Below are 24,454 nucleotides of genomic sequence, written 5' to 3'. Positions count from 1 at the left end.
GCCAATCTATGTACTGTATTATTAGCAGCCCGTTCAAAAGTGCAATACAAGATCCCTTTGGGTACTGCTGATGTATCATTAATTATTGATAAACACAGTTCAGGAAGCTTTTTTTTTTTTTTTAGCATGTATGTAACATGGGGAGGTAATAATGCCATTACAATGAATTACAACTAGTATGTGACTGAGAATAATCTCTTGTGTTTGACACAAAAAGGAAGAAAGTCTTTTCAAGGTCTACATTAAAGGTCACACTATCTTAAAGGACACTCAGTTAATTTATTGTTAACTTATTTACTACCACGGTAGCAAATGATGCTTATTTTGTGTTACAACTGCAAGTTAATATCTACAAACCAATGTATTATTTTATAAAGTAACATGATATAAAACATTTGCAAAACATTACTACAGTAACATATTTTAACCTAATTTCAATGATATGAACGAATTGATAATAAGTTGAGTTCTGAAAAATATATATATATATATATCTGAAAATGTTAGTCACTTTAATACATAACCACACATTTTTTCAGTGGAATTTTGTATTGATCGAGTGATAAAAAAAAAAACGAGCTTATTCATGAGAATAAGGGCAGAAATGTGGAATAGTCAGGCAGCAGTGTGGAGTAGTGGTTAGGGCTTTGGACTCTTGACCAGCAGGTTGTGGGTTCAATCCCAGGTGGAGGACACGGCTGCTGTACCCTTGAGCAAGGTACTTTACCTAGATTGCTCCAGTAAAAACCCAACTGTATAAAGGGTTAATTGTATGTAAAAATAATGTGTAAAAAAATAATGTAATTGTATGTAAACATAATGTGATATCTTGTAACAATTGTAAGTTGCCCTGGATAAGGGTGTCTACTAATAAATAATGAGACTTTAGGTCAACACATTGAAAGGTTACTGTACAAGAAATTCCAAGTCCCCTTCTTTTTTTGTCATAAACGTGTCTGTCATAAATATTGTATACTTCCAGCAGTATACAAATACATCCGGAAACTAACAAGCCTATCACATTTAGCATCCCTAAAATAACAAAGTTCTGTAACGCGTAAAAACACCATGCCTTGACTGAAGCGGCACAGCTTTAAAAAACCCTGTATAATCAGGTTCATGTAACACCTGCTGCCTGCTGTTTAGTCACTCAGCAAGTCGCCTTTAAACTACAGAAACCAATTGGTCAGCGATTTACCTTCCCAAGGCTACTTTTGCTACAATGCCAGTGAATGAATTTGTGGTTTATAATTTGAAGAACGTGAGTAATGTGTGCTGTAAAAGGGGTGAGCTGAGTGTTGTTAGTTTGAAAACATTATTTGTTATTACAGATATTTAGGATTCACCCCCACCTCATGCTCATTGAAATCCTTCCAATGAAGCATAACTTAATTCTTTGGCTATATTGCCTATTAAATCAGATATTTAATAGAGCTTATCTTAGAGTTACCCAAGCTCTTGCATAGTTCAGAAGGTTAAATGCTATTCCTTACTAGCTTCTCAGCTATTACCTGTGTCAATGTCCTTTAGTTTAGAAGAATTATTAAACAAATAGTTCCAACATACAGCAATTATTCAGCTGTCCAGGACTAAAATCGCAACAAGGAGGCAGATTAAATCTAAAAGCCAAGGCGGATATGCATTCTGGGAAGCTGTGAAAATTGTACGGCTTTCCAGTTTGCGGTATCTCTTACGCAGTATCAAATCAAATAATTCCTGAAACTGAAGGCACCACAAAATGGGAGGAGAGATGTAACACAGGGATGTTTTACCTTGAGAGGAAACTGAAGTTGCCATGTCTATGAATCAGACCAACTGAAAGAAGAAAAAGGGTCCGAGTCGCACAAACACCTGCATTAGTCGCATGTAAACAGAAGGGAAGAAACATTTTCCAATGTATTATTTGAAGCATCCCATCCAAATATTTACGTATCTAGAAGCATATAGAAGTATACAGGCCTTTGTTGGTATGGGTAGGCTATAAGCTAGATTGCTTTTACATTTTAGAATAGGTAGTTTCAAAAACAGAGGAATAACAAATGCTGGTAGATGTTTTAATTTTTTTTACACAAAAAGGTACCCAGTTCCAGTTGTTTGTTTGTGATGTACGTCAATTCTTTTTACCAGTTCCCATAATAAATTCACACAGAATGTTAGATTTTCTAGGAACCTTTGTGTTGTGTAAGTAGGGATTTCATAAGTAAAAATTTTAGAATTACTTTGCCTAACTATTGTCTACCTTAAGTTTCTTCCAATATTATTAAACAGTTTATGACGAAGTGTTTAAAGCTATGGATGAGTCACCTTTATAGTGCTTTGCAAGATGAACTGATGTGCATCAAACCTGAATAAAGCCACTGTTTAATATCCAAGTACGTATTACTAACACAATTAAAAATTGGCTATCTGCAACCTGATTTTGTCCAGCGTTTAGTCATACATTTCCATGTACCGCTGAAGTAAATGTCTATTATATAAAAAGGCACCATTTAATAATACAACAACCTCTTACATGGAGCATTGGAACATGGTGCACTATGTAGAATCACAGCAAGCAAGCACCATGTACAAAATAACAAAAAAAAAAAAACACAGACATGCTATTCATTATAAGCAACTGTTACTACTTTAGTACAAATTGTGCCAAAACATGGGAGCCAACACCCTATTTGCTGCTTTTCCAACTTTAGTATCCATGACTACATTTACCCACTGCCAACACGTTTTTAATGGACTGCAAAAAATATGAGGACTAGTGGTAAGCATTAACATATATTTGTTGGCTTTTCATGCCCTACAGTACATTGCTACTGTGGAAATGTAATGAAACCTAGACAAGGCTTGGGGAGACAATTTAATTGAAATTGCCTCTCCATTTTAGGCATCATCAAGTTGGTTTTACTTCATTACCTCAGTAATGTCCATATCAATTAGTAAGGGAAAGATACCATACCATATTAGTGGACCAAATGCACCCTACTTGTCTACTTTAAACTAATAACTACCATTACGAACTACTCCTAGACTAAATAGACTAAATTCTAATTTTGTTTCAAGGACAACAAATGACTCTTTGTAGGTGTCACTTTTGTACAGTGAAAACATTCCCCACCAACCATACATGCTGCTTTTTGTGAAGGTTGATCTCTGGTAAAATAAAGCTTGAATTAGATTTATTACACACCTTGGTTTAAACTAAATATTAGAATGCACACCTCACAAAATGCCAATAAAACCACATCCACCTTGTGTCTCAATGTCTGTGGTGAAGGTTTTGCAAGATCACATCACTCTTGAATAAAAACAAGCCAAAAGATGTATGCAAAATAAATAACCTTTATTAATTTTTGCTTTATAAATCTCCCCTCATGCATCCCAAGTGACGAAGGTAAATTGCTTTCCCATTTACAAATGCATTTATCATAAAATGGGTTAGTATCTAGCACAGAGAATAAAAAAAAACAACTAATCATTTAGGAAAAATCTAAAACCACAGTGGCTCCTGAACTAAACACACACCAGGGTTTAAAACTGCAACCTACCACTCCTCATTCCAATAGGGATCCCTTTGCACATTCATTCCAGGTGTTACTGTGACCCTGGACACACCCATAAAGCTTACACGATCATGTGTGGAAAAAGCTCACAGTAAAGCCTGGAACAGTTAGTGCATCTATTCAGTAACTTCCCCCTTTGTTTGACAACTTTAGTTTTATTTGATTTTAGTGTCTTATTTGTCCTTAAGGCTATGAAGTACATACAAGAAAATAAATTAATATAATTATCTTTTTTGGGGCCAAATTGTCTATTGTATCATAGTTTCTAAATGTACAGTTATCCTTTAAAAGGGTCAGTTAATGATTCTTTAATAAAACAAAGAGGTACTTAGTAGCAAGTAAACAGCAGTTATTAATTGGTCATTTCAAGTGAAACTTATTGCACAGCTAGCACCTCACTGAGGTCAGATTTGTAAGAAGCAAGATGAAGAAAATGCAGCTTTACAGTAGACACCTTGCTTACATACATGTGTAACTAACAAGGCAACAACAAGTCTTGAATGTACACTTCAACCAACCATAAATACAAATCACAGTCTTCAAGAAATTAATTAATCCAAGTGAAGGAACAATTATATATATATATATATATATATTGAATTTTAAAATTAGATTAAACAGTAGCTCATCACAGCAGCAGTGTCCTGAAGCTTTTGAGTAATATATTTGTAGTAAATAAATAAAAAATAAAAAGTTTGGTTGTTATCAGTGCATTCCATTAGTGATCAGTGTTGCAAGTGATGTATCTTCCACAGGGTCATGTTCCATTGTTAAACTGCAAACACACACAAAACAATGAGAATGGATTTAGAGATGGCACTAAACATTATAAAAAACAATATATTCCATTACAGCAAGAACCATGAAAACATGCATCACTATAAAATGTAGTCCCAATTAAAATTTCTCTTGACATTATAACCCTTCCATTTTCTAATTCCAACATGCTTCTAGGTCACAGCTGGAATGCAATGGTAGTCTTACTCATTACCCTGGTTAAGCTACACTGCTTGAACTTTGTCAAAACTGACATCTGGTGGCTGTCAGACTAAATAGCAGGTGTTACAAGATGTAAACAGGAGAAGGAAACAAAAACCCCACAAGATAAGCTTTTTTCACTGTAGTTCCATTTTTATGGTAATGCTCTCCTGATATGACTACATATTCCACTAGAACCCCTGTGTCAGCCATTCAGTTTCACTTATTTTTACATAATCCAAGATCTGAAAACGGGTTTCACACATTTTACTTAAGGATAATTTATTTATTTATTTTTAAAATACAGTTACCATGTTTAGGACATCTCCCTTTTAATCACAGGCGATCTACTTGGAGAAGACACAGCTGCGACAAGTTCATTAACAATCTCTCGTCTTATTTCTTCAGCTAGAGTTTCCTTGATCTAAAAAGCAAACAAATATTTCAGCTGTAAAAACAAAGTCAGAGCCATCAATATAATGAAAAAGTTGTTCTCTCTTTATAAACAGAATATCGTTGTATAACTTCTTGGAAGAAATGTTCATGTAAAGCTTTATGAAATACAGGCATGCAATTCTTAAAAATAAATAAATAAATGTATTGTAAATAAAAATAAAAAAATACTAATTAAATAAACCAAGGAGGAGGCCAGAACTATAAAGTTCTCAAGTTAGGCGCCTCATATAAAATCAAGACATAACATGTGCTAAAGTGTGTTCTTACCAAATTTACAAACATCCATCTAAAAATTGCAGACTTCATCAAGTAGTCTGGTTAAAGTCAGTGGTACACCATTGTATAATTCTCCCAATAAAAAAATTTAAAAAACAGCCAAACCTGTTAGTTATGCATTTCAAACAGTATATACAACTGTAACAATATACAAATCAAAGATTCATGCACCATTCATCAATTATTTCTCAAAAGCTATAAAGTTAGTTAATCTGCTTGTGTGGCATACTTGACTAGGTGTACACGTTAACTTTAAGAACAAGTTGTACTGTTTACTAGCAAGATACAAGCCTGTACGTAAATGTAACAGAACAGGAACATCAACAATTCAGAATTGTATTTTATACAACATACTTTGTAATGGTACTTTTTACAAATACAATAGATCTTTATGCTGTACTGTATTCATACACAGTGTTATAAAGGGGCAAAATGAAATTACAATACTTCAGGGTTGGTTAATAAAGTCACTTAATGTGTGGTGTGAATCGAGCATAAGACATTCTACCTGACCTGCTCTGCAATGTAATATACACCAGCACCTACATATGTTATTTGTCACATTAACATGAACAGGTCTCTCCTTGTATCTACAAATTAATATATTCCCTAGAATTGAAGGTGGTTCAAAATGTTTCCTAGACTTAGATAAGCAGTTAAATGTAAAACTGTAAACTGCTGGGGTTAATTGGCTTCTGTAGAACTGACCATGTGCCCTGCAATAAACATCATAATTACAAAACTATGCACTTCCTCAAAACAATTGGACTATCAAGGTACCGAGAAGGACATCTCCTATACTTTCCCAATGAAGAAAAAACAACCACAGGTTGCATAACCTGCATAAAATCGTTCTTTTGCGTTGAAGCTGCAGTACAATATTTAAAACCAAAAAAGGACAGTTTATATTCCCTTCCACCTGCACAGCATTATACTTCCAACCCAACCCCACAAGCTGACTCACTTCCTTTAAAACCTGCTGCAGCTCAGGACTGTCTGACATGTGTCTTCTAGTTTTCTCTGCTGACAAAGAAGCAGCGGCAGCCAGCTCCACCCTTAGGTTTTCCACTACTGACTCTTCGTCTTCCTGAACATGGTTCTCCATTCCAGGCCTAACTGGTGCAGAGGGTGTGAGGGAGACAGAAGCTCGGTAACATTCCATTTTCTGTGATGACCAGTCAGGGGCGTGTGGTTTCTGGGTCTGCCTCGGTGGGAAGCTTGGGTTCCTGTTTTTTCGAGAAGGGCTGGAGGCTCCTGAAGACGCTTCTGATGCCAGAGAAGGCGTAGCACTGCTGCAGTAATCTCCTGCAGGGTCCTCATAGCCAAGTTCAGATTTCAAATGCAACTGTTCACGTAGAAGCTCAGTGACCTGTAATGAAAAAATAAAAATAAAATTCAGTTCAGGAATAAAATAAATTCCACATTCATAAGATTTAGCAAGGTGGATGGAATGTTAAAATCCAAGGACAAAGAATTCAAGCTTGGTCTGTTCTAGATAAGAAAGCCCTCCCCTCTGTCCAAATATGGAACCATAGTAAGAAGCAATATTTAATCTTTAAGCACAAATTGCTAAGCTAAATGCTTAGAGAGCCAGAACATGCCCTTTAATGAAGGTCACTAGGGCATGTACAAGATCAGGAATGCAGTTACAGTTGAGTGGTTATATCTTATCCTGAGTGATACAGTACCTGGTAACAAGATATTTAAATAAGTCAAACTGCTGTGCAAATAAGATATTTGGGGTAGGTACACTTCACTGGCCTCTGTTCACATAGCTGATGCATCATCTAGTTAGTATTAAAAACAGCATCAACTTACTGGTTCAATTACATTAACTGGAGACGAACAAGACAAGCAATCCATGCTTCTACTTCCTTGCATTCCCTAGAATAATAAAAATTAGCAGTTCTCTCAGAGAAAAAATGTCCACATCATGCAATAAATAAACGGCACCCGATATGCAATTTAGGGTATTACGAAAAAAATGGTTTTATAGTAAACTTGTAAGAAGTATTACTTGCCATCAAACTTGATCTAATACAAGACTAGGATTTAAGGTAATTTGATTTACGTTACTCTACTCTAAACCAAAAGCAGACACTAAAGGGACCTGATATTAAATGTCAGTCGTCAAATCAGCAACATTTATTCCAGCATTTTTAATTAAACAGAACCAAAAGGGAAGAAGCCGACTTACAAACTCTGGTCGGTATAGGGATGCATGGTGTGAGGATCGGATCTGCCCCTCCAGAGTCAGCAGCCGGTCCTCCAGCTGCAGCTCCAGCTCCTGCAGCTCCTGCCGCACCGCGGTCCTCAGACTCTGCAGCTGATCGGCTTCTTGCCTAAAAAACACCCCAAACGTACATGCATTTAAAACTATATCGCTATCCAACATTTCCTCAAGAAGATTCAAGTACAACATATGATGCATTTCAATACTATATATGCCTGAACGCAGCAAAACATTTACATCCAACATCATACACAACGTTTACGAAGCCTCATACGCCAAGGCCTTACTGCGTGATTAAAGTATACTTTAAAATAGGCTTATAGCAAAACAAATACATCAAAATCAGAGGATCAAAACATTCAACCAGGAGATTATTCAACCATTGAAGCAGAGGCCTCATTTACAAGGTCGTCCTGGAAAACAATTAAGACAATGCGATCACAAACCACAAACACATAAGCCATGTGGTTCAAACTTGAGACAGCAGCTCCACAGCCACAACATACCACCAAGACTAAAATGTGGTAGTAAATATCTAATATTTAGAGGGACAAACAAATATTTGGATGCAAATCTGAAATGCACCTTTCTTCTTCTGTCAAGTGCGGATACACTTCGATTTGCTGTCTCATCATAGATAACTCCAGATCCATCATCTGCGTTCCAAACACATTCAGACTCTTCCTCATGATTTGCAGTTCTTGGAAGGTATTCTATATAAAAATTAAAGATAATAAATAAATTATTGATATGTAAAAGAAAAGCAAACCAACTGAATCCCAATATATTACACACTTTAATTAAGTCCTAAATAAGTAGTGATCTCTCGATGTTTCATCAATTCGGTTAATTCACGGTTAGGCCATGTTGACAGTAAATACTTGTACTATATATTATAGCGTTATAGGACAGTAAAACGTCTGTGTCTGGACAATTTCATCATGATTAGAAGTGAATGGCAAAATGTGCGCTCTGATTGGCTGAAAGATCCTCCGCACAAGTTTCTGTAGAAGAGTCCTTCACTAACCTATTGTTTTCAATATTTCAGTACATCTGTTCTACTCTGCCATTCAGAGGGCAATGTATGTTTTAAATCAGGAGTATAAATGCATCCAAAACAGGTCTGAGGTTCATCGAGAATTCATACCACATGAAAACAAAAGCAACACCTAATTTATTTATATATATATATATATATATATATATATATATATATATATATATATATATATATATATATATATATATATATATATTTTTTTTTTTTTTTTTTTTAATTAATGGTCAGGCTATTAAAAACACACACACACTTACTTCATACAAAGGCAAGACTGATCTTTGAGAACTATACATGGATGCAGGCGATTCATTCCCTCTCAGAGCAGGATTCTAGAAATGAAACAGATGGACAGATTCATAGATTAATATAAAAGGCATTCATGGACAAGCCAGGCTAGCCATCTAAAATGAAGCAGGTGCAATTTATCAATTGCTAAAATGCCTCATTTGCCATCTTCAGCATATCTACATTCCATAAACCAACTATCAACACACAGTCACAGCCTACTGTATGCCATGTTCCTTTGACATTTTGTTAAATAAAATGAATCAGAATACATGGTAAATCATTTCTCAATCCACCAAATCAGCTTTAAGATATAGCATATTGCATATAAAATGTTGGGCTACTGAAACATTACCACAACCACACAGAACACACACACACACACCATTTAAGCACTGAATATTTAGCAGATTTAGGAAGTTAAACAACATCTGATTAAAGCATCCATTATGATGTGGAGTTCATTAGGATTAGTTTATATTAACTCCAATGGGAACATGTTTACTGACATTAAAAGTAACATACCTGGGCCAGGTTTTGCACAGTGTTCCTTATTTCATGCAGTACTCTCCTCAACTGCATTTCTATTGTGGAAGGAGGATGAAGCGGTCTGGTGGGATACATAACGGGTCTTGGAGGATAAGGGCAAGAATACGAATAAGGAAATTCCTGTGATCCATAAGGAGGGAGATTGGGAACACTGCTTGTACTCCATGTTCTCATATGCTCAGATAGTGGCCGGTCATAGCAACTGGAATTAATACTGTGAAGCGAACATGCAGACTGGGACATGTGTAAGGGCATGTGCATCGGATAGGAATGTATCCTATTGCACCCTCCATCTAGACCACTTTCAAAACCAGATGCGGACCTGTCAGGCTCTTTTTTCTGAGAAGCTGGGCTGATAAAAAGTGTTGACGTACAAGTCGAATGCTCTTCTTCCTCCGCGATAGACTCATCCTCCTCAGGGGTATATTTATAAGTAAAAGAAGGCGGGCTGCATTGAGTTTCACTTCCGGGACTTAAGCGGACTTTAACTGACGACACAACACGAATGGGGCTGAGCAGTGAAGTTGGCAGGGACCGAGATCTTATTAGAGGGTATCTCCTTGAAGATAGGAAAGATTGCCTTCTCAGATCTAGTTCACGTTTTTCCTGCAGCAGGTCCCTAGCTTTAACCTTCATACATGCAGCTCCATCCGATACATTGCAGGCCTTCAGCTGGGCTCTACAAAGAGCAAATCGCACTTTGTCAGAAGTAGAAGGCAGATCTTGTTCACCTGCGGTAATGTCCTGACCCTCAGTAGGATGAGAGACAGCTTTAGGGATCTGATGAAGGATATAAGGAGGGATTTCATCTTCACTGGCAGACTCTGTCTCTCTTATATTTGGGCCCTCCAAAGAAGGAGTTTCATCTACACTTACAGCCTCGGCGTCTGTTATATGTAGGCCATCCTTATCTAGTGAAGACAGGGATAAACTTGCAGCATCCTCTGTGGACGGCTTTAAAACGTCCTCATTACCCTGTAACTTCCAAAAAACAGGCTGGTCCACTGCTAGAGGAGTTCTGATGTCTTCAGCATTTGACGTCACCGTTGTCTCACTGTCACAGCTATCATAACTCTCTTGGACCTATTGGGGGAGGGAGAGAATAAATAAATAAAACTGTGCTAATGCCCTGAAATTACATTGGTCTGTCAGTGACAAATACATTAATTGTAATGCCAAACTAGCTGAGAGTGCTGGAAGTATTTATAGATGCCTTTGTCTATTGTTGTAGAATCCATCCATACATTCACTGTATAACTAGAAAACTCATACCTGCAGATGAGTATTTGAAGCACAATCCACAGAAGGATCTTCAGCGAATCCACTGCTATCAGAGTGCTGACTGACAGCTCTTAACAATTGTTCTGGAAAATACAAGTTACAATAATTTTGTAACTATCATGTGCTAACATTTGCCAACAGCGTAAAACATGTTAATTTCCCCTTGCAGCAGCAAACATGCACCTACAACCTCAGTATCTCCTCGACCACCCCCCCCCCCCCCCAAAAAAAAAAAAAAAAAAAGATAGATAAGATAGGTATAGTATTGTTAAAACATATTCTAAAAAGAAAACGTCCCCTTTTGGATATTATGTAAAACCTGCCATTGTTCACTGAAAGCATTGATTTAAAAATAGCCTCTAACACATGGTCAACCCAGTAGTTTGAAGTGGTTTCATAATTTGTGGAAAGCTCCTGTTAAAATAGGAGTCATGCAATAACATTTGTTTTATGTGATGTACAAAAGAGAACCACCTATTTAACTGTTACAATAAAAACAGACCTTTATTGAACATTGAGAAATTATTGCAGAATTAAAAAAAGAAAAAAAAACCTGCACACTTAGGTAAACTTCAGATAAATCACTCACATACAAGCTCCAACATTCAGACTAACAGATACACCAGTTGACATTCTCAATGTAAAAAAAAAAAAAAAATGCACTGAAAATAAATAAATAAACCCATTTTAACCTCAGTTTTCTAAAGCAAGATGACCCGCGTGCATGACAAGACAAGGAAGTGGACATCAAGTCTCAGCAGAACTTTGAAAATAAGCAATTAAGTCAAATTCAGGGAAACACCCAAAACATTTATTATGAACAAGGATCCGGTTGGTCCATACCCACTGGAATTCCCATGCTTTCTTTGTTGAACAGTCACTTTCCAGTCTCTATGCCCAAAACACGCAGTGCTATCCTGCTTTCCTTAAACTGTGCAGACACATGCAAAAGGGAGCTTCCAAAAAAAAAAAAAATGGGGGGGGGGGGGGGGGAGAGGATAAATGACTTAACAGCATAACGCTTCCCACCAACTGGTGGCAGCCTTGCACCAAGTAAAGGAAAAAGCATCCCTATATAGATCTGCACATTGGCATAGTTTGGTATATCCTTATATTGCTAGTCTGACTTCTCAAAAGACAACTGGATCACAGGCAGCATATTAACTGCACATGCAGTAACAGTAAAATGTACTGCTTAAAATGAAAAGATGTTAAAATATGGGGTATTGTGTCAAATCCTTGTCTAAATATACCTGATGCAGCTCAACAGAGAGTTAGTGGATATTACTAACAACTGGTTGTTAAACTAGTTAGACACACAAAAAGGGTTTAACTTTGTTAGATGCTGGCAAAGTTTTAATAACAGATGTGTACAAAAGAATGTTCCCAGCAATCCTGTTTCAACCTGAACAGCGAGGCAGCTGCTTAATACTTTGGTATAGTTCACATACCTTTCTCGATGAAGCATGCATCCCACGGTAACAATTTTTTATTTATTAAAATCTGACTGTTTATTGTGCAGTTTTATTATTATATAGATCACGATTTCATAACAAAAGCCTTATACTGCCAACACCTGTCAAAGTCACATAGGTTATAATCTTGGTCCTCTTACAAAGCGTAGCATATTTTATAATAATGTAGTCGCTATAATTGCAGCATGGTTTTTATTAAAAAAACAAAAAAACAAGCTTTGACACTGCTTCACGGTAGCCAAGTTTCTCCTCTTCAAATAAGGTGCTTTTAAAATCCACTTTGAAAGAGTTCAATTTCAAACAGATCAACACACATAGAACTGCCAAGTTTACTTTATACATTCTGGCCTCAGGCAGCGCTACCATAACAGTACTGTGAAACAGCAATACCAATCAGTTATACAATTTTTAGGTGCCACTGAATTTTGGTCAGCTGAGAATCAGATCGTCAGGAAAATTGTTTAGTTTGTGCAGCAACAATTCCAGTTTATGCTAAGTACAGCAGCAGCCACTTAACTGAAAATGACTTTGGAGATTTGGAAAAGGTTTGCATAAAAATTGTTTATGCCCACATAGATTATACTGGTGGGAAATGTTGAGGATCAGTTTGTACAGGGAAGTAAAAGGGGTGCTACTGTAAAACAGGTTTTATATTCCTTTAAAACTAGGCAATATAAACATTTAACTGGAATAAGGATTTCCAACTTACCAGTTCTAGAATTAGTAGTGCGAGTTCCAGATGTAGCTTCTCCTTCATTGCTTTGAATCTGTTCAAATATTAAAATGATAATATATTTATTAACATTTTGAAATGAGAGAGATAAATGGTTTTAAAAACCACACATTTCAAAATGTATTTTAAATTCTATACAAAAACGAAACACACAAAAAAGTAACTATAGCCAAACCCTGTTAATAGTACTTCAAACTGAGCATAAATTATATCAATAAGCAGAGCTGACTATTGGTTTACCAATAACCTGGTAAAAAGTGTTCAAAACAGTGTTGATGCAACAAATAATCTTTGTTTTTAAAAGATTGGGTGGAAATTGGACACATTACTGTAAAAGGTGAGTGACATTAACTGGAATTGTGAGAAATATTATATTTCAACATGGTGATAATGAGCAGAGGTCGAAGTTCACAGGGGGTGATGTTAAATGGGTTCCAATGCTTGGAGCAAATTATTTTAGATTCCACACATAGTGGAAGGTCATCCTGCAACTTATTTACTACATCTCTACCGAAGAGGTCACAGGGATGATAAAAAAAAGTCCTCCTACCTCTTCCATCTCAAAGGAATCCTTCTGAAGCGAGAACACATGTGCAAGCAAAGGATTCTGAAACTGTGATGAAGGCTCTTTATCAGGTGTGGATGTCACTGCCGGTTTGTGCTCATAGTTTGTCTCAAGATCGCCATCAGTGGATGCATTTAAGTCTTTGTTTCGAAGTGAAGAATCAGTAAAACTAGATTCGTCAGACAGTCCTACTTTCCCGTGGCCCTCTATCCGAGACACTTTGTTAAATTCCAGGTAGCCATTTTCTGAAGTGGAACACAGGCCAACAGGCGCCTCTTCCTTTACTGTCTCTAGCGAAGGGGAATCTTTTTTTCTCAATGGTTTCTGTAATTTTTGTTCATTCCTCTCTTCAGCCATCCCTGTATTGGCCTCTGTTCCTAAAACGGCGTTTTCTTTACCTGTACTTGCAGGAGCTGTTGAAGAATTAACTTCAGTACCTGGTTGCGGAGCTCCATGCAGACTACGCCTTGATATTGTTTTCTTTAATTTGCTAGCTGCATTCAATGCAGAACTACTTCTTTTAAAAGGAGGTACATCTTTGCCCTCATTTTCAGATGGTAGGGTTGCTCCATTCCCAATCTTTTGAAGGGGTAGTCCAGACACTTGAGAATAAAGTGAAGAAAAGGCATTGGCCACAGTCGTGAGTACTTCAATCTGACGAAAACGACCTAGGATTTAAAAAAAAGGGAAAAAAAAAAGATTAAGAGTTTAATGTCTGACTAATTATATATATATATATATATATATATATATATATATATATATATATATATATATATATATATATATACATAAATTACACACACACACACCACCGACTCGATATATTGCGGTTGTCAGTGTAATGTGCAATATGTGTGTACATGATAATTATTTTTATTTAGTCATTTAACAGCCGTTTTTATCCAAAGCAACTTAGAGACTAGGGGATGAACTATGCATCAATAACTGCTGCTGCAGAGTGACTTTCAATAAGACCTTGGTTTTATGTCTCATCCGAAGGACGGAGCACAAGGAGGTTAAGTGACTTGCTCAGGGTCACACAGTGAGTCAGTGGATTGAACCTGGAACCTCCTGGTAATAAGCCCATTTCATTAACCACCAAGCCTTAATTTAGGAAGGGGTGTGAAAGATTTTCGGGAAACCAGATTGTTCTTTCAAAATAAACCTCAAACTGGCAAGTAGCTTGATGCGAGTAGGTTACTAAAACTGAAGTTCACACCAGTCACAGAGCTAAAGTTAATTTATAAATAACTAAGGCTGTGTTCGAAGGTTCAGTCGCTAGCCAAGGATTCGAAGGTTGTTTTAAATCTTCAGTAAAATATGTACTGCATATCTAGTGTGCAAGACAGTGTAAGAGAAGTGCTATGGTAGAATATGTTTAAAACATACAAAATATATGATAATAATTCTAATTTCGAAAACTAAGCACGGCCTGTCCCTCCCCCCTCCAGCTCGTGTTATCCAGAGGCAAACTTTTCTTCATTCTCCACCTCGACAGCAAAGCGTTGTATAGCGAAAAGCTGTATTGAAAGAAATGTCTCGAAACCCCTCTGCTGTTTGGGATTTTTTTGTTAAATGCCCAGGTGACCAAAAAAAGTTGAATGCAAACTGTGCAAGTGACTCGTATCATGGAGGTATAACCAATCTCTGGGGTCACTTGACAAGCATAGGTTCATATTATTATTATTAGTATTAATATTTTTAGTAGTAGTAAAATGTGACGGATAACCTGCTTGGAACGGTGACTTAAATAAAGCTTTGTTTTTTAAATAAAGTATTTTTATTTAAATTATAAAACCATGGATTACTGTTCTATATAATGTATTTTTAAACTACATGTGAATGTTTTATTCATTATTATGGATTACCCATAAAACAATAGGATTTTCAATCAAATATAAACAAGTAGCTATGGTGACGTCACCAGTAAATTATGCAAATGAATACCATCGAAGGTTCGAACCTTCCATCGGTAATGTGTTCTGAACCTTCAAAGGTCAAAATGTAATATCCTGGTTGGAATTATTTTCTCAACTAATAATTGTCGTTTGTACTGGTCCTGACAACTAATTGTGAAAGGTATTAGGGACATAAAATGTGTTGAGATGCAAAAAGTGGACTTAAAGCTAACAAACCTCCAACCAGTTCAACATTAAGTCTAGATAAAATAAAATGTCCTAGGCAACGGAGTTCACTCGAGGAAGGTGGAGGGGGTGGTGGGTGGTAGGTGGCTACAAGTTAATAAGTCACCATGACTCACAGCCACCACACAATCCAGAACAATGTCAATATGTTTCAATTAACTCAATATTTAATAGCTTTGATGATAAAAAGCTTCCCACAAAAAAAAAAATCACCCAGCCTGCACTGCTCCAGAAAGGAAAGAAAGAGGTTGAAAGTGCAGACCGACCGCAGATATTCCACCACTACCCATTAACGGAAGATCCCAACGTAGCGCTTTATAAAAACAAACACTTTACAGAAACCAAAAAAACACATCTACAAAAGTATACTTTCTAAAAGTCAGAAGCAAAACTAAACCAGTTTCAAGCAACACATAGTATTATACCATAACACCCATTTGTTTGAAACTGGTTTGTTAGCAAGACTTTGGCAGAGCATACAAAAATTAAATAATCCAATGTGGTTATAAATGTTTTCTTGACTTGCAAAAGAAACACGCTTACTTGTCAAAGCATAATTTGGATTCTCCACCTCCATACGCTGTATTTGAGCATCCAAATACACCTTGATATCTATCCCGCTGGCACCAGAGGTGGAATTAAAAAATCTGGATGGAATCTTTGAAGCAATATCTGGCTCTTCAGTCCCAAACCCAAGATTATACAGGATTTCCTCCGGATCTTCTTCGTAAAGGTCCAACAATTCTGACACACTGCAGAATTCAGTTAAAAGCAGTTATACAAGCGGTTCATGGAGTAAGTTATGATAGAATTGTATAAGACAGTGGGGCTATCTTTAAATATTTTGCTATGAACATGGTTCAAAACAGACAAGAGCAAACATTTTAGCAAACCGAGAAACATTAATAAGTTTCAGGTACTCTCTTTTGCTTTAAAAACGACCAACTGTATAAACATTTTTTTTAAAGTAGTATACCTACCTCTCATATATAATATTTATACCGAAGAACTTCTTTCCAGTGCTGACTGTATAATGCAAATGGATACAAGGTTGGAAACATGTGTTTGCGTCACCTTACCTCGATAACGTTGTGCTACTCTTCCCAGAGCCAGTGGAGTTCATACTTCTTCCCTTTTGATGAAACCGATTCCGTTTGTCTTTGGCCAACATTCCAAAACTACAATGAAAAGTCAATGTTAAAATACCACTATAAAAGGTCAAATAATGTAAATTAGTTCAGATATTTAATGGGAATAAAAAATAATATTTTACTGACCCTGTCTCATTACTGGTTGGACGAAGATGATTAGCTGTTAGAAAGAAGAAAGGAACGAATGAATGTACGAATTACACAAGGCCAGTAAAAGCAGCATGAGCCCTGTGAAACACCCCATGTATGTCCAAGTCTCTTCAGGATCGTAATTGTGAACATCACCCGTTTAAGTTGCCCTAATCCCTTGCTCAATAGTGTTTACTTCCCACCCAGAGCTGCTTTCTGTACAGTATACTGCAAGTGGTTTTGTTTGGTTTGCTTTGTATATATTTCAGTCTGATGCCATGCACATTTTTGCAAAATTCTAGCATTGACCAACAATCAAATTCAATTGATCCCTCCATTATGACCACCAGAGTAAAGAGAGAAGATCCCCAATGGAAGGAATCTCCGAGACTGAAAGGCATGGACTGATTTGTCATCATGGTGAGCTGGTCACTTGTATTACTTGAGGGTATTTGTATCCATGTGTGTCAAATACAATGCTGTTTGCGTACACTACATGTTAGAAAAAACTACTGTCAATCTACTAAACACAACAGAAGTTCAGAACACTTTTGTACAGGAAGATTCCAAGAGAATCCGCCCACGTTTGTCTTGTTCAAAAATCTACTTTCTTTCATCAGCAGTAAGAATAGGAAGTCAGTTATCATACATTGTTCCCACCAAAACCTATTTTATTTATACTCTAATTTTAAGCTATCATATTTTGTATGTGTTGTAAAACATTTTGTTAAAAGCTATTTTAGAGATATCTGAAAAAAAGAAAATTCAACAATTGGTGGATATTCTTACACAATAAAATATCTTGTCAGTAAAGCAGGTTTCAGTTCAGTTACCAGCAAATCCTTTTGAGTGGTGGTTTATCTATTATTCAAATTTACTGAACAAAGAACATACTGCAAACATTATGCTGAACCGATAACAATTTTACTAGGAATTTAGGCACTTTTTATAATATATTAAAAAAAAAAAAACTTTTTACAAACAAGGACGTAAATCTACCAGGACATGCATTTTCTCAGCTATTAAACACACACACACACACAGTACAGTACAAAGTAAGCAAATCGTGTTTTCAGTGCTGTGTGTCTCAAAAGAATGTGAGCTGTCACTTTGAACAATAGCAGAATAACTGTACCAAGACCTGGTGATTAGTAGAACACTGATAAATGCAGCTACTTCTTTTGCTCCTGCAATTGGAAAATGAATAATCTTCAACGACATGCCTGTCTAAATCCTATTATCTCAAAATCGAAGATGACAAATCAGCCTATAGCACTGAACTTGAAAATCCCAAGTCAAACAGTAAGACATGCTGTTCAGCAGACTGAGCCAACTTGTTCCAGCATGTAGACAGATTTCTAAAGAATACTTAAATGAAACACCACTTCAGTTCCTGTGAAGACTTGAACACAATGAAGGCTGGATACCTTCAACTAGTTCAAACAAGTTTATACCGTGTTGGTTTAAAATTGGCCGATATGGAAACAAAAGTTCAGGGCAGGTATATTTAAAAAAAAAAAAAAATTAGGATCGAGTTTTAAAGGCAAAACAACATTTCAGTGAAGCCAGAATGTCAAAACTAAACTTTCTAGCAAGTTTTCAAAGAAATCCTCCTATATTAATAAGCTACTCACCTTCTGCTCCCAGTGACAGGTCATCTTCAAAGCTACCCCCATTTTTTATTATTCCTGCCAAAAGACATTATAGCATTTAGACTGGATAATGTAAAGAATAAATAAATAAAAAAAGATTAGCTAAAATGTATACAGTTACAAATTGAATCAGAAAATTGTTTATATTTTTTTTTAAAAAAAGGCTTTTATTTATTTTTATTGCTGAGATTAACCAAATATATAAAACTGATGGACCAGTTATGACTAAATCGGGTACAATTTTTTTTTTTTACCAAGCCTGCTTAACACTAAGATTACTGCAACATCAATTTAAAACACAGACTGTTCCTAGTATATTTTATGATCTAAAAAACAAGCACTTTCTTGTGGACTTCTTACCTATGCAATCATTGGTCTGATAACCCATGTAGCTGTAGATTATAACTAGTGCAGTATGTTGCTGTGGCTGGTTGTCATGAAGTCCTTGTTTTGTGTAGCAACCCAACAGACAACACAACTTATTGAGCACCACACAAAGGACATTATTGACACAGGTTTCTGGTGTGCTGCCTTTCTTACTGTGCTCAGCAGCTACCTGGTAGTCAGGACTTCAAAGTTCAATACACTTTAAGGTGTGGTAGTTTCCCTCAACGGTGTGCTGTGACCTCAGTCCTAACTGGCAAGCTATCACACACACCTACATATCACCGTGTAACAATTTTTTTTTTTTTTTTTGGTTCCTGGGTAGTAAGTGTTATTTCCTAATTGCTTATGCCTCAAAAGTGTAGAAAATGGCTATTATTCCCCACAAACTTTGCTTTTGTGACCAGGACAGTGATATTTTGAAATTTACCTGTTTTCCAGAACATTCCAGATAGATTCAGTGCTGAGTAAACTTGGAGTAACTTCTAGAACTTTCTAGAACTTTCCAGTAATATAAATAGTAGTATAAATACAGGGGCCTTAAGCCCACCAGTTCAGTTTAGTTCCAGCTGCCTAAGTGGATACATATCTGCATTTTTCTGAGATGGCATCAAGGTCATAGGAGACTTAAAAATGGTGGCATTCCTGATGGGTCTCCAAGGCGGTTTTACCAAGTTTCCCTGCTATCTTTGCCTTTGGGACAGCAGGGACACCAAGGCGCACTACCACAGGCGGGACTGGCCACAGCGGACCGAGTTCTCTGTGGGGAGGAACAACGTCAAGTGGGAGCCACTGGTTGACCCCTGGAAGGTGCTGATGCCACCACTGCACATCAAATTGGGCCTTATGAAACAATTTGTCAGAGCTCTAGATAAGGAGTCGGCAGCCTTCAAGTACCTTCAAGACTTCTTCCCTAAGCTGTCTGAGGCAAAGGTCAAAGCCGGTGTCTTCGTCGGACCACAGATAAAGAAGATCCTGGAGTGCAATGAATTCCCCAAGAAGCTCACTAGTAAGGAGAAAGCGGCTTAGAACAGCTTTGTCGCAGTGGTTCGGGGCTTCCTGGGCAATCACAAGGCCGAAAACTATGTGGAGCTGGTTGAGACTGGTGAAGAACTACGGCACAATGGGCTGTAGGATGTCCCTCAAAGTCTATATCCTTGATGCTCATCTTGATAAATTCAAGGAGAACATGGGAGCGTACTCGGAGGAGCAAGGCGAGTGCTTCCACCAGGATATACTGGACTTTGAACGCCGCTACCAAGGACAGTATAACGAGAACATGATGGGAGACTACATTTGGGGGCTGATTCATGAAAGTGATTTACAGTATAATCGTAAATCTCGAAAAACTACTCCCTTCTAAATTTTTTGTAGTAATTTTTGTATTACTTTAGTATAAATACATGTTAATTTGGATTCATATGTTGTTTTTTTCTGACTTTATGTGAACGAAAAGACACAAATTCGCCCGTTTTCTCATTGGAAATAGGTACATTTCAAAATATCACTGTCCTGGTCACAAAAGCAAAGTTTGTGGGGAATAATAGCCATTTTCTATACTTTTGAGGCATAAGCAATTAGGAAATAACACTTACTACCCAGGAACAAAAATTGTGTTACATAGTGATTCATCTAGACCTAAGCCTTTAAGTCTAGTACGAGTTCCAAGATACAGCAGAGACTATTAAAAACAAGTCAAAACACTTTAAAACACAGAACATTAAAAACACAGAACAGAGCGCTCTCATAGAAAAACAAAGCATCCCCATAAAAACAGGAGCGGACATAACCACATATTATAATTGGTTCTGGTGTACACTATACAATGCCTGCTGTACCCTCAGCATGACATCTTCAAATTGATAACTTTGCAACTTACCCTTTAGTGCAGAGTTATTTTGATCATCCAGAGAAGCCCCTAATGGTGTCCTGCAACCACAGAAATGATAGTTCAGAAACCCTCTTTTTTCAAACAAAGTGCCAACTTGCCTCAAACACTTACTTTTCATGCAAAGCAGTAAACAATTATACAAGTTAAGCATGATAGACATCTATGTGCACACACATTTCACAACTTAAAACCACAATCCAACCAACCCAATCCCCTTGCTTCAATACTCCACTCACCACAAAGTTACTAACCTTGCATCTAACCAGCTTATTCAAAAACAGTACAGAAGTCCCCTCAAAATACTTTATAAAATGCTTCGAAATGTTCATTTTACACTAAAGATTTAAAATCAATGGCACAATGTTCCAATACACATACCCTGATCTCCAAGACAGGCCATCTATTGCACCTTCATATGAACTTACTGTACATTCTTACATGTAGCACTCTTAAGAACTCAACATTAATACTAGGCTCTCTACTATGCATGGAACAGATATTCCATCTCAGGGATATGATTCAAACAACCACCTTACATGTTGGATCTTACTTCTCCATCAGATTGCCTGATATAACCAGAAGAGAAAAGCAGACTTCATAGTTGGGCAAAAAATGTGCAAGTTGGTTTTAAGAGATCAGTCGACAGCTAGTTTAAAATATCAGGAACTTCTTTAATAGTTTGTAGATTTACTAACAAAATCAGTCATACAGGGCTCCAGACTAGCTTTTTACCCAAGGAGCCAATGGCTCCTAGGCCAAAGATGCTAGGCGCCAAATCCAATTGTTGGGTGACACATTGAGTGATTTGATTGTTGTTTCCATATTCAACTGCTTAAAAATTAAAAAAAAAAAACTTCCCTAGAACTAAAATGATACAAAAACAGGAATGTAACGTTTGCACTCACTTGTTTGCTGCCTCACTGTTCATTTATGCTGTCTGACGCTGCCTTGCCTGTCTTCCACTGCTATTCTGCCACTGTCCTCAAATAAATGTTGCTGTAACACTTCCTCATCTTCATGGTGTCATTTTATATCTGATGCTTCAAAAGTGAACTCCGTTTCCTTTTTGTAGCGTTTTCGTAACTCAAAGGCGAGTGAAGTATATACAACAAAGGTGCGCAACCAAACTTTTACAGGCCGCATATCCAGAAAACTACTTTAACCTAATTTTGTTGGTGTTTACATTTTTTTTTTTTTTTTTTTTTTTTTTTTTAAAGGAGACAGTTTGGGAGCTAATGGCGCCTAACAAAAAATACTGTCGTTGAAAATATTTTTAATTTGCATTGGCCACTATTTTAGTCGCAGTCTGGAACCCTGTCATACTGTAGGTTACTATGGCAAGAGATTTTATATATATATATATATATATATATATATATATATATATATAAAAAAAATTCCAATATTCCAAAAAAAAAAAAAAAAAAAAAAAAAGATTTAGTTTTAAAAAAGCATTTGTTTTTCATGGTGAAACTCAAAAGCCAAAACCATTTGCTTGGAAAACCAGCAAACACAACTCATCATACCTGCAATCTTTAAGCCATATTGCAATATTCTCATTAGGTATTCCTCCTGAAAAAAAAAAAAAAAAAAAAAAAATGAAACCCACGAGCAAACCTGAATAGAGCTGGATTACATCCACATTTTTGTTGTAAACCAATGCACCCCAGTCAGTCAGACAGGCACAGAGCACAATTATATAGATGCATCTTTCTAGCTATTAAGAAAGGTATTTATACAGACACTTTCACATACATCTAGTACTATCATGGTCCAAAGTTGAAGCTCTTATGTAGTTATTTACCTGAATCTACAGAGACTGGAAGCTTTTCTTCTCTAGAGCCTGGAGAATGCTGCTCCTCTGTAGCCACATCTACTGACTCGGAGGTCTGCCAGGAGTCTCTGCTTCTAGCCCAAGCCTTCCTCTTCTCTGTGGCAACTTTCCAGGGATGTGAGTGACTGTCTGCCACAGAGTCCTCCATAGTGACTGCTGCTGTCTCACTACTGCACAGCTATGTTAACCTGGAAATAAAATAAACTAAGTTTTTTATAAAAGGATACTAAATTACATAATCAATTTGTAAATTGTATGTATTTTGTATATTTTTGTTGCCTAAATAGACATTGAAAAATTGCCTACTGTACAAACCACATATCCCACATTATGTTCAGTATGCCCCACCTCCCTCATACCAAATGAAAATAGAGATGAATTTTACCCAATCCTCTTCCAAGCCAAGTCAGTAAAGAATGTTATATATACGCACACACAATATATAGAAACAGTTATAATGCAGAAGGCAAGACATTGTAACCCTAAGAATACATGTTTAACAGGAAATGTCTGTTTAGTTAAAAGATTACAAGCTGGGGCATAGTCATTTCCTGTTTTGGATCTACAAATTTCAAAAGGAATTGTATTAGACGGGAAAATAATTAAATCCCAAGAAAACTGGATAGATTAAATATTCTTACACCCAATTTCTACGGTTAAACTTTACATTTTTCTATAATTGTTATTCAAAACATGTACACTACAATCAATTAATGTTATAAAACAGTTCCTCAGGGCATCAAGCAACTGATACATGGCATTTCATAACACAATTTGCTGCCCAAGGTCTTTGTAAAATTGTAATAAAATTGACCAAATAGCACCTACAGTATGAACATTGGAAAGCAGCAGGAGAAAGTCAGGGTAAAGTAGTTTTTTTTTTAGGAATACAGTATTGATAAACTTGTACAAGTAACAGGCTCATCTACACAACAAATAAACCTCAATCACATATACAGTACAGTAGTTGAATTGAAATAGATAGGTAAATCGGACAGAAACAGCCAACTAATGCACTGCAATATTTTTCAGGATTAAAACAGTTATACAAGATACATAAAGCTACAATGTATCGTTCGTTCGCCCCCCCCCCCATTTTTAAGCATGCATTCTTCAGCAAAAAGTGTACAATAGTATTGGGTGAGAGCAGCTTAATTATCCAGCAATATGGATGAATATCCCTGGGTAAAGGGATATAGTGGGATGCATGTGTGTGCACCAAAACGAGATCAAGAATAAACCAACAAACAAGTGTGTGTGTGTGTGTGAGAAAAGTATTTTTAACTACTCTTAACTTGGAGGGGGAGGGAAGCCTAAGATAATGGGAGTTAAAATAAGATTTAAGATCATGACAATTCTTGCGCAATATCGGATAAGTTCAAAATGTCATCACTGCTCTACTGCAACATCCTCTGCGCATGAAAATCAACTTTATTTTAAAGCTTGGAGACAAAAAAAAAAAAAAAAAAAAAAAAGAACACCACCACCAACAACAGATGACTCACATAGTTGAAATGCAGCACACTACAACCACACACACACACACACACAACAGGGATCGAATTTCAAACTCAAACACTGCAGTTTTCTATCATTCCTGAAAATCTGCTTTTGAGCACGAAGTCCTGCAGGCTAACAGGTTTGCAGCCTTGTAAAAGGTCAGCACAGAGGTGCGCAGCTCTTTAATGTTGTACAATACCACATTCCATTTTGAGATCAGAATCGGATGGGGAAAATGACCTTTGCTGCAGCTTCCCCCTTCCACTTTCAGGAAAGCTGCATTTCTGCCCACTAGAAGCATGCAATAGCACACCTCAG

The 24,454-nt window shown here is 36.7% G+C and overlaps 1 protein-coding gene across 11 annotated transcripts in view; it reads right to left on the bottom strand.

Moving 5' to 3' along the window:
* Positions 1-3,318: 3,318 nt before the first annotated feature.
* Positions 3,319-24,454, bottom strand: part of LOC117412176 (protein ITPRID2-like) — a 36,436-nt gene continuing 15,300 nt past the window's right edge. For 6 of the 11 annotated variants that reach the window (XM_034020244.3, XM_034020265.3, XM_034020234.3 and 3 more), the window contains 18 exons: positions 22,607-22,824; positions 22,329-22,374; positions 20,791-20,840; positions 18,510-18,563; positions 16,873-16,906; positions 16,675-16,773; positions 16,139-16,347; positions 13,434-14,116; positions 12,860-12,917; positions 10,667-10,758; positions 9,371-10,477; positions 8,815-8,889; positions 8,086-8,213; positions 7,465-7,609; positions 7,086-7,151; positions 6,232-6,636; positions 4,847-4,959; positions 3,319-4,332 (listed from right to left, as the gene is read on the bottom strand). In XM_034020244.3, the coding sequence (XP_033876135.3) occupies positions 4,852-4,959; positions 6,232-6,636; positions 7,086-7,151; positions 7,465-7,609; positions 8,086-8,213; positions 8,815-8,889; positions 9,371-10,477; positions 10,667-10,758; positions 12,860-12,917; positions 13,434-14,116; positions 16,139-16,347; positions 16,675-16,773; positions 16,873-16,906; positions 18,510-18,563; positions 20,791-20,840; positions 22,329-22,374; positions 22,607-22,784 (3,537 nt within the window). In that variant the 5' untranslated portion in view covers positions 22,785-22,824 and the 3' untranslated portion in view covers positions 3,319-4,332; positions 4,847-4,851. Of the gene's footprint in view, positions 4,333-4,846; positions 4,960-6,231; positions 6,637-7,085; positions 7,152-7,464; positions 7,610-8,085; positions 8,214-8,814; positions 8,890-9,370; positions 10,478-10,666; positions 10,759-12,859; positions 12,918-13,433; positions 14,117-16,138; positions 16,348-16,674; positions 16,774-16,872; positions 16,907-18,509; positions 18,564-20,790; positions 20,841-22,328; positions 22,375-22,606; positions 22,841-24,454 lie in introns of all 11 variants that reach the window. The other 5 variants (XM_034020254.3, XM_059032211.1, XM_059032212.1 and 2 more) reach the window with 2 other exon arrangements.

The sequence above is a fragment of the Acipenser ruthenus genome, chromosome 10 (genome assembly GCF_902713425.1).
Source record: "Acipenser ruthenus chromosome 10, fAciRut3.2 maternal haplotype, whole genome shotgun sequence".
Lineage (NCBI taxonomy): Eukaryota > Metazoa > Chordata > Actinopteri > Acipenseriformes > Acipenseridae > Acipenser > Acipenser ruthenus.
This window is presented reverse-complemented; position numbering and strand designations above follow the sequence as displayed.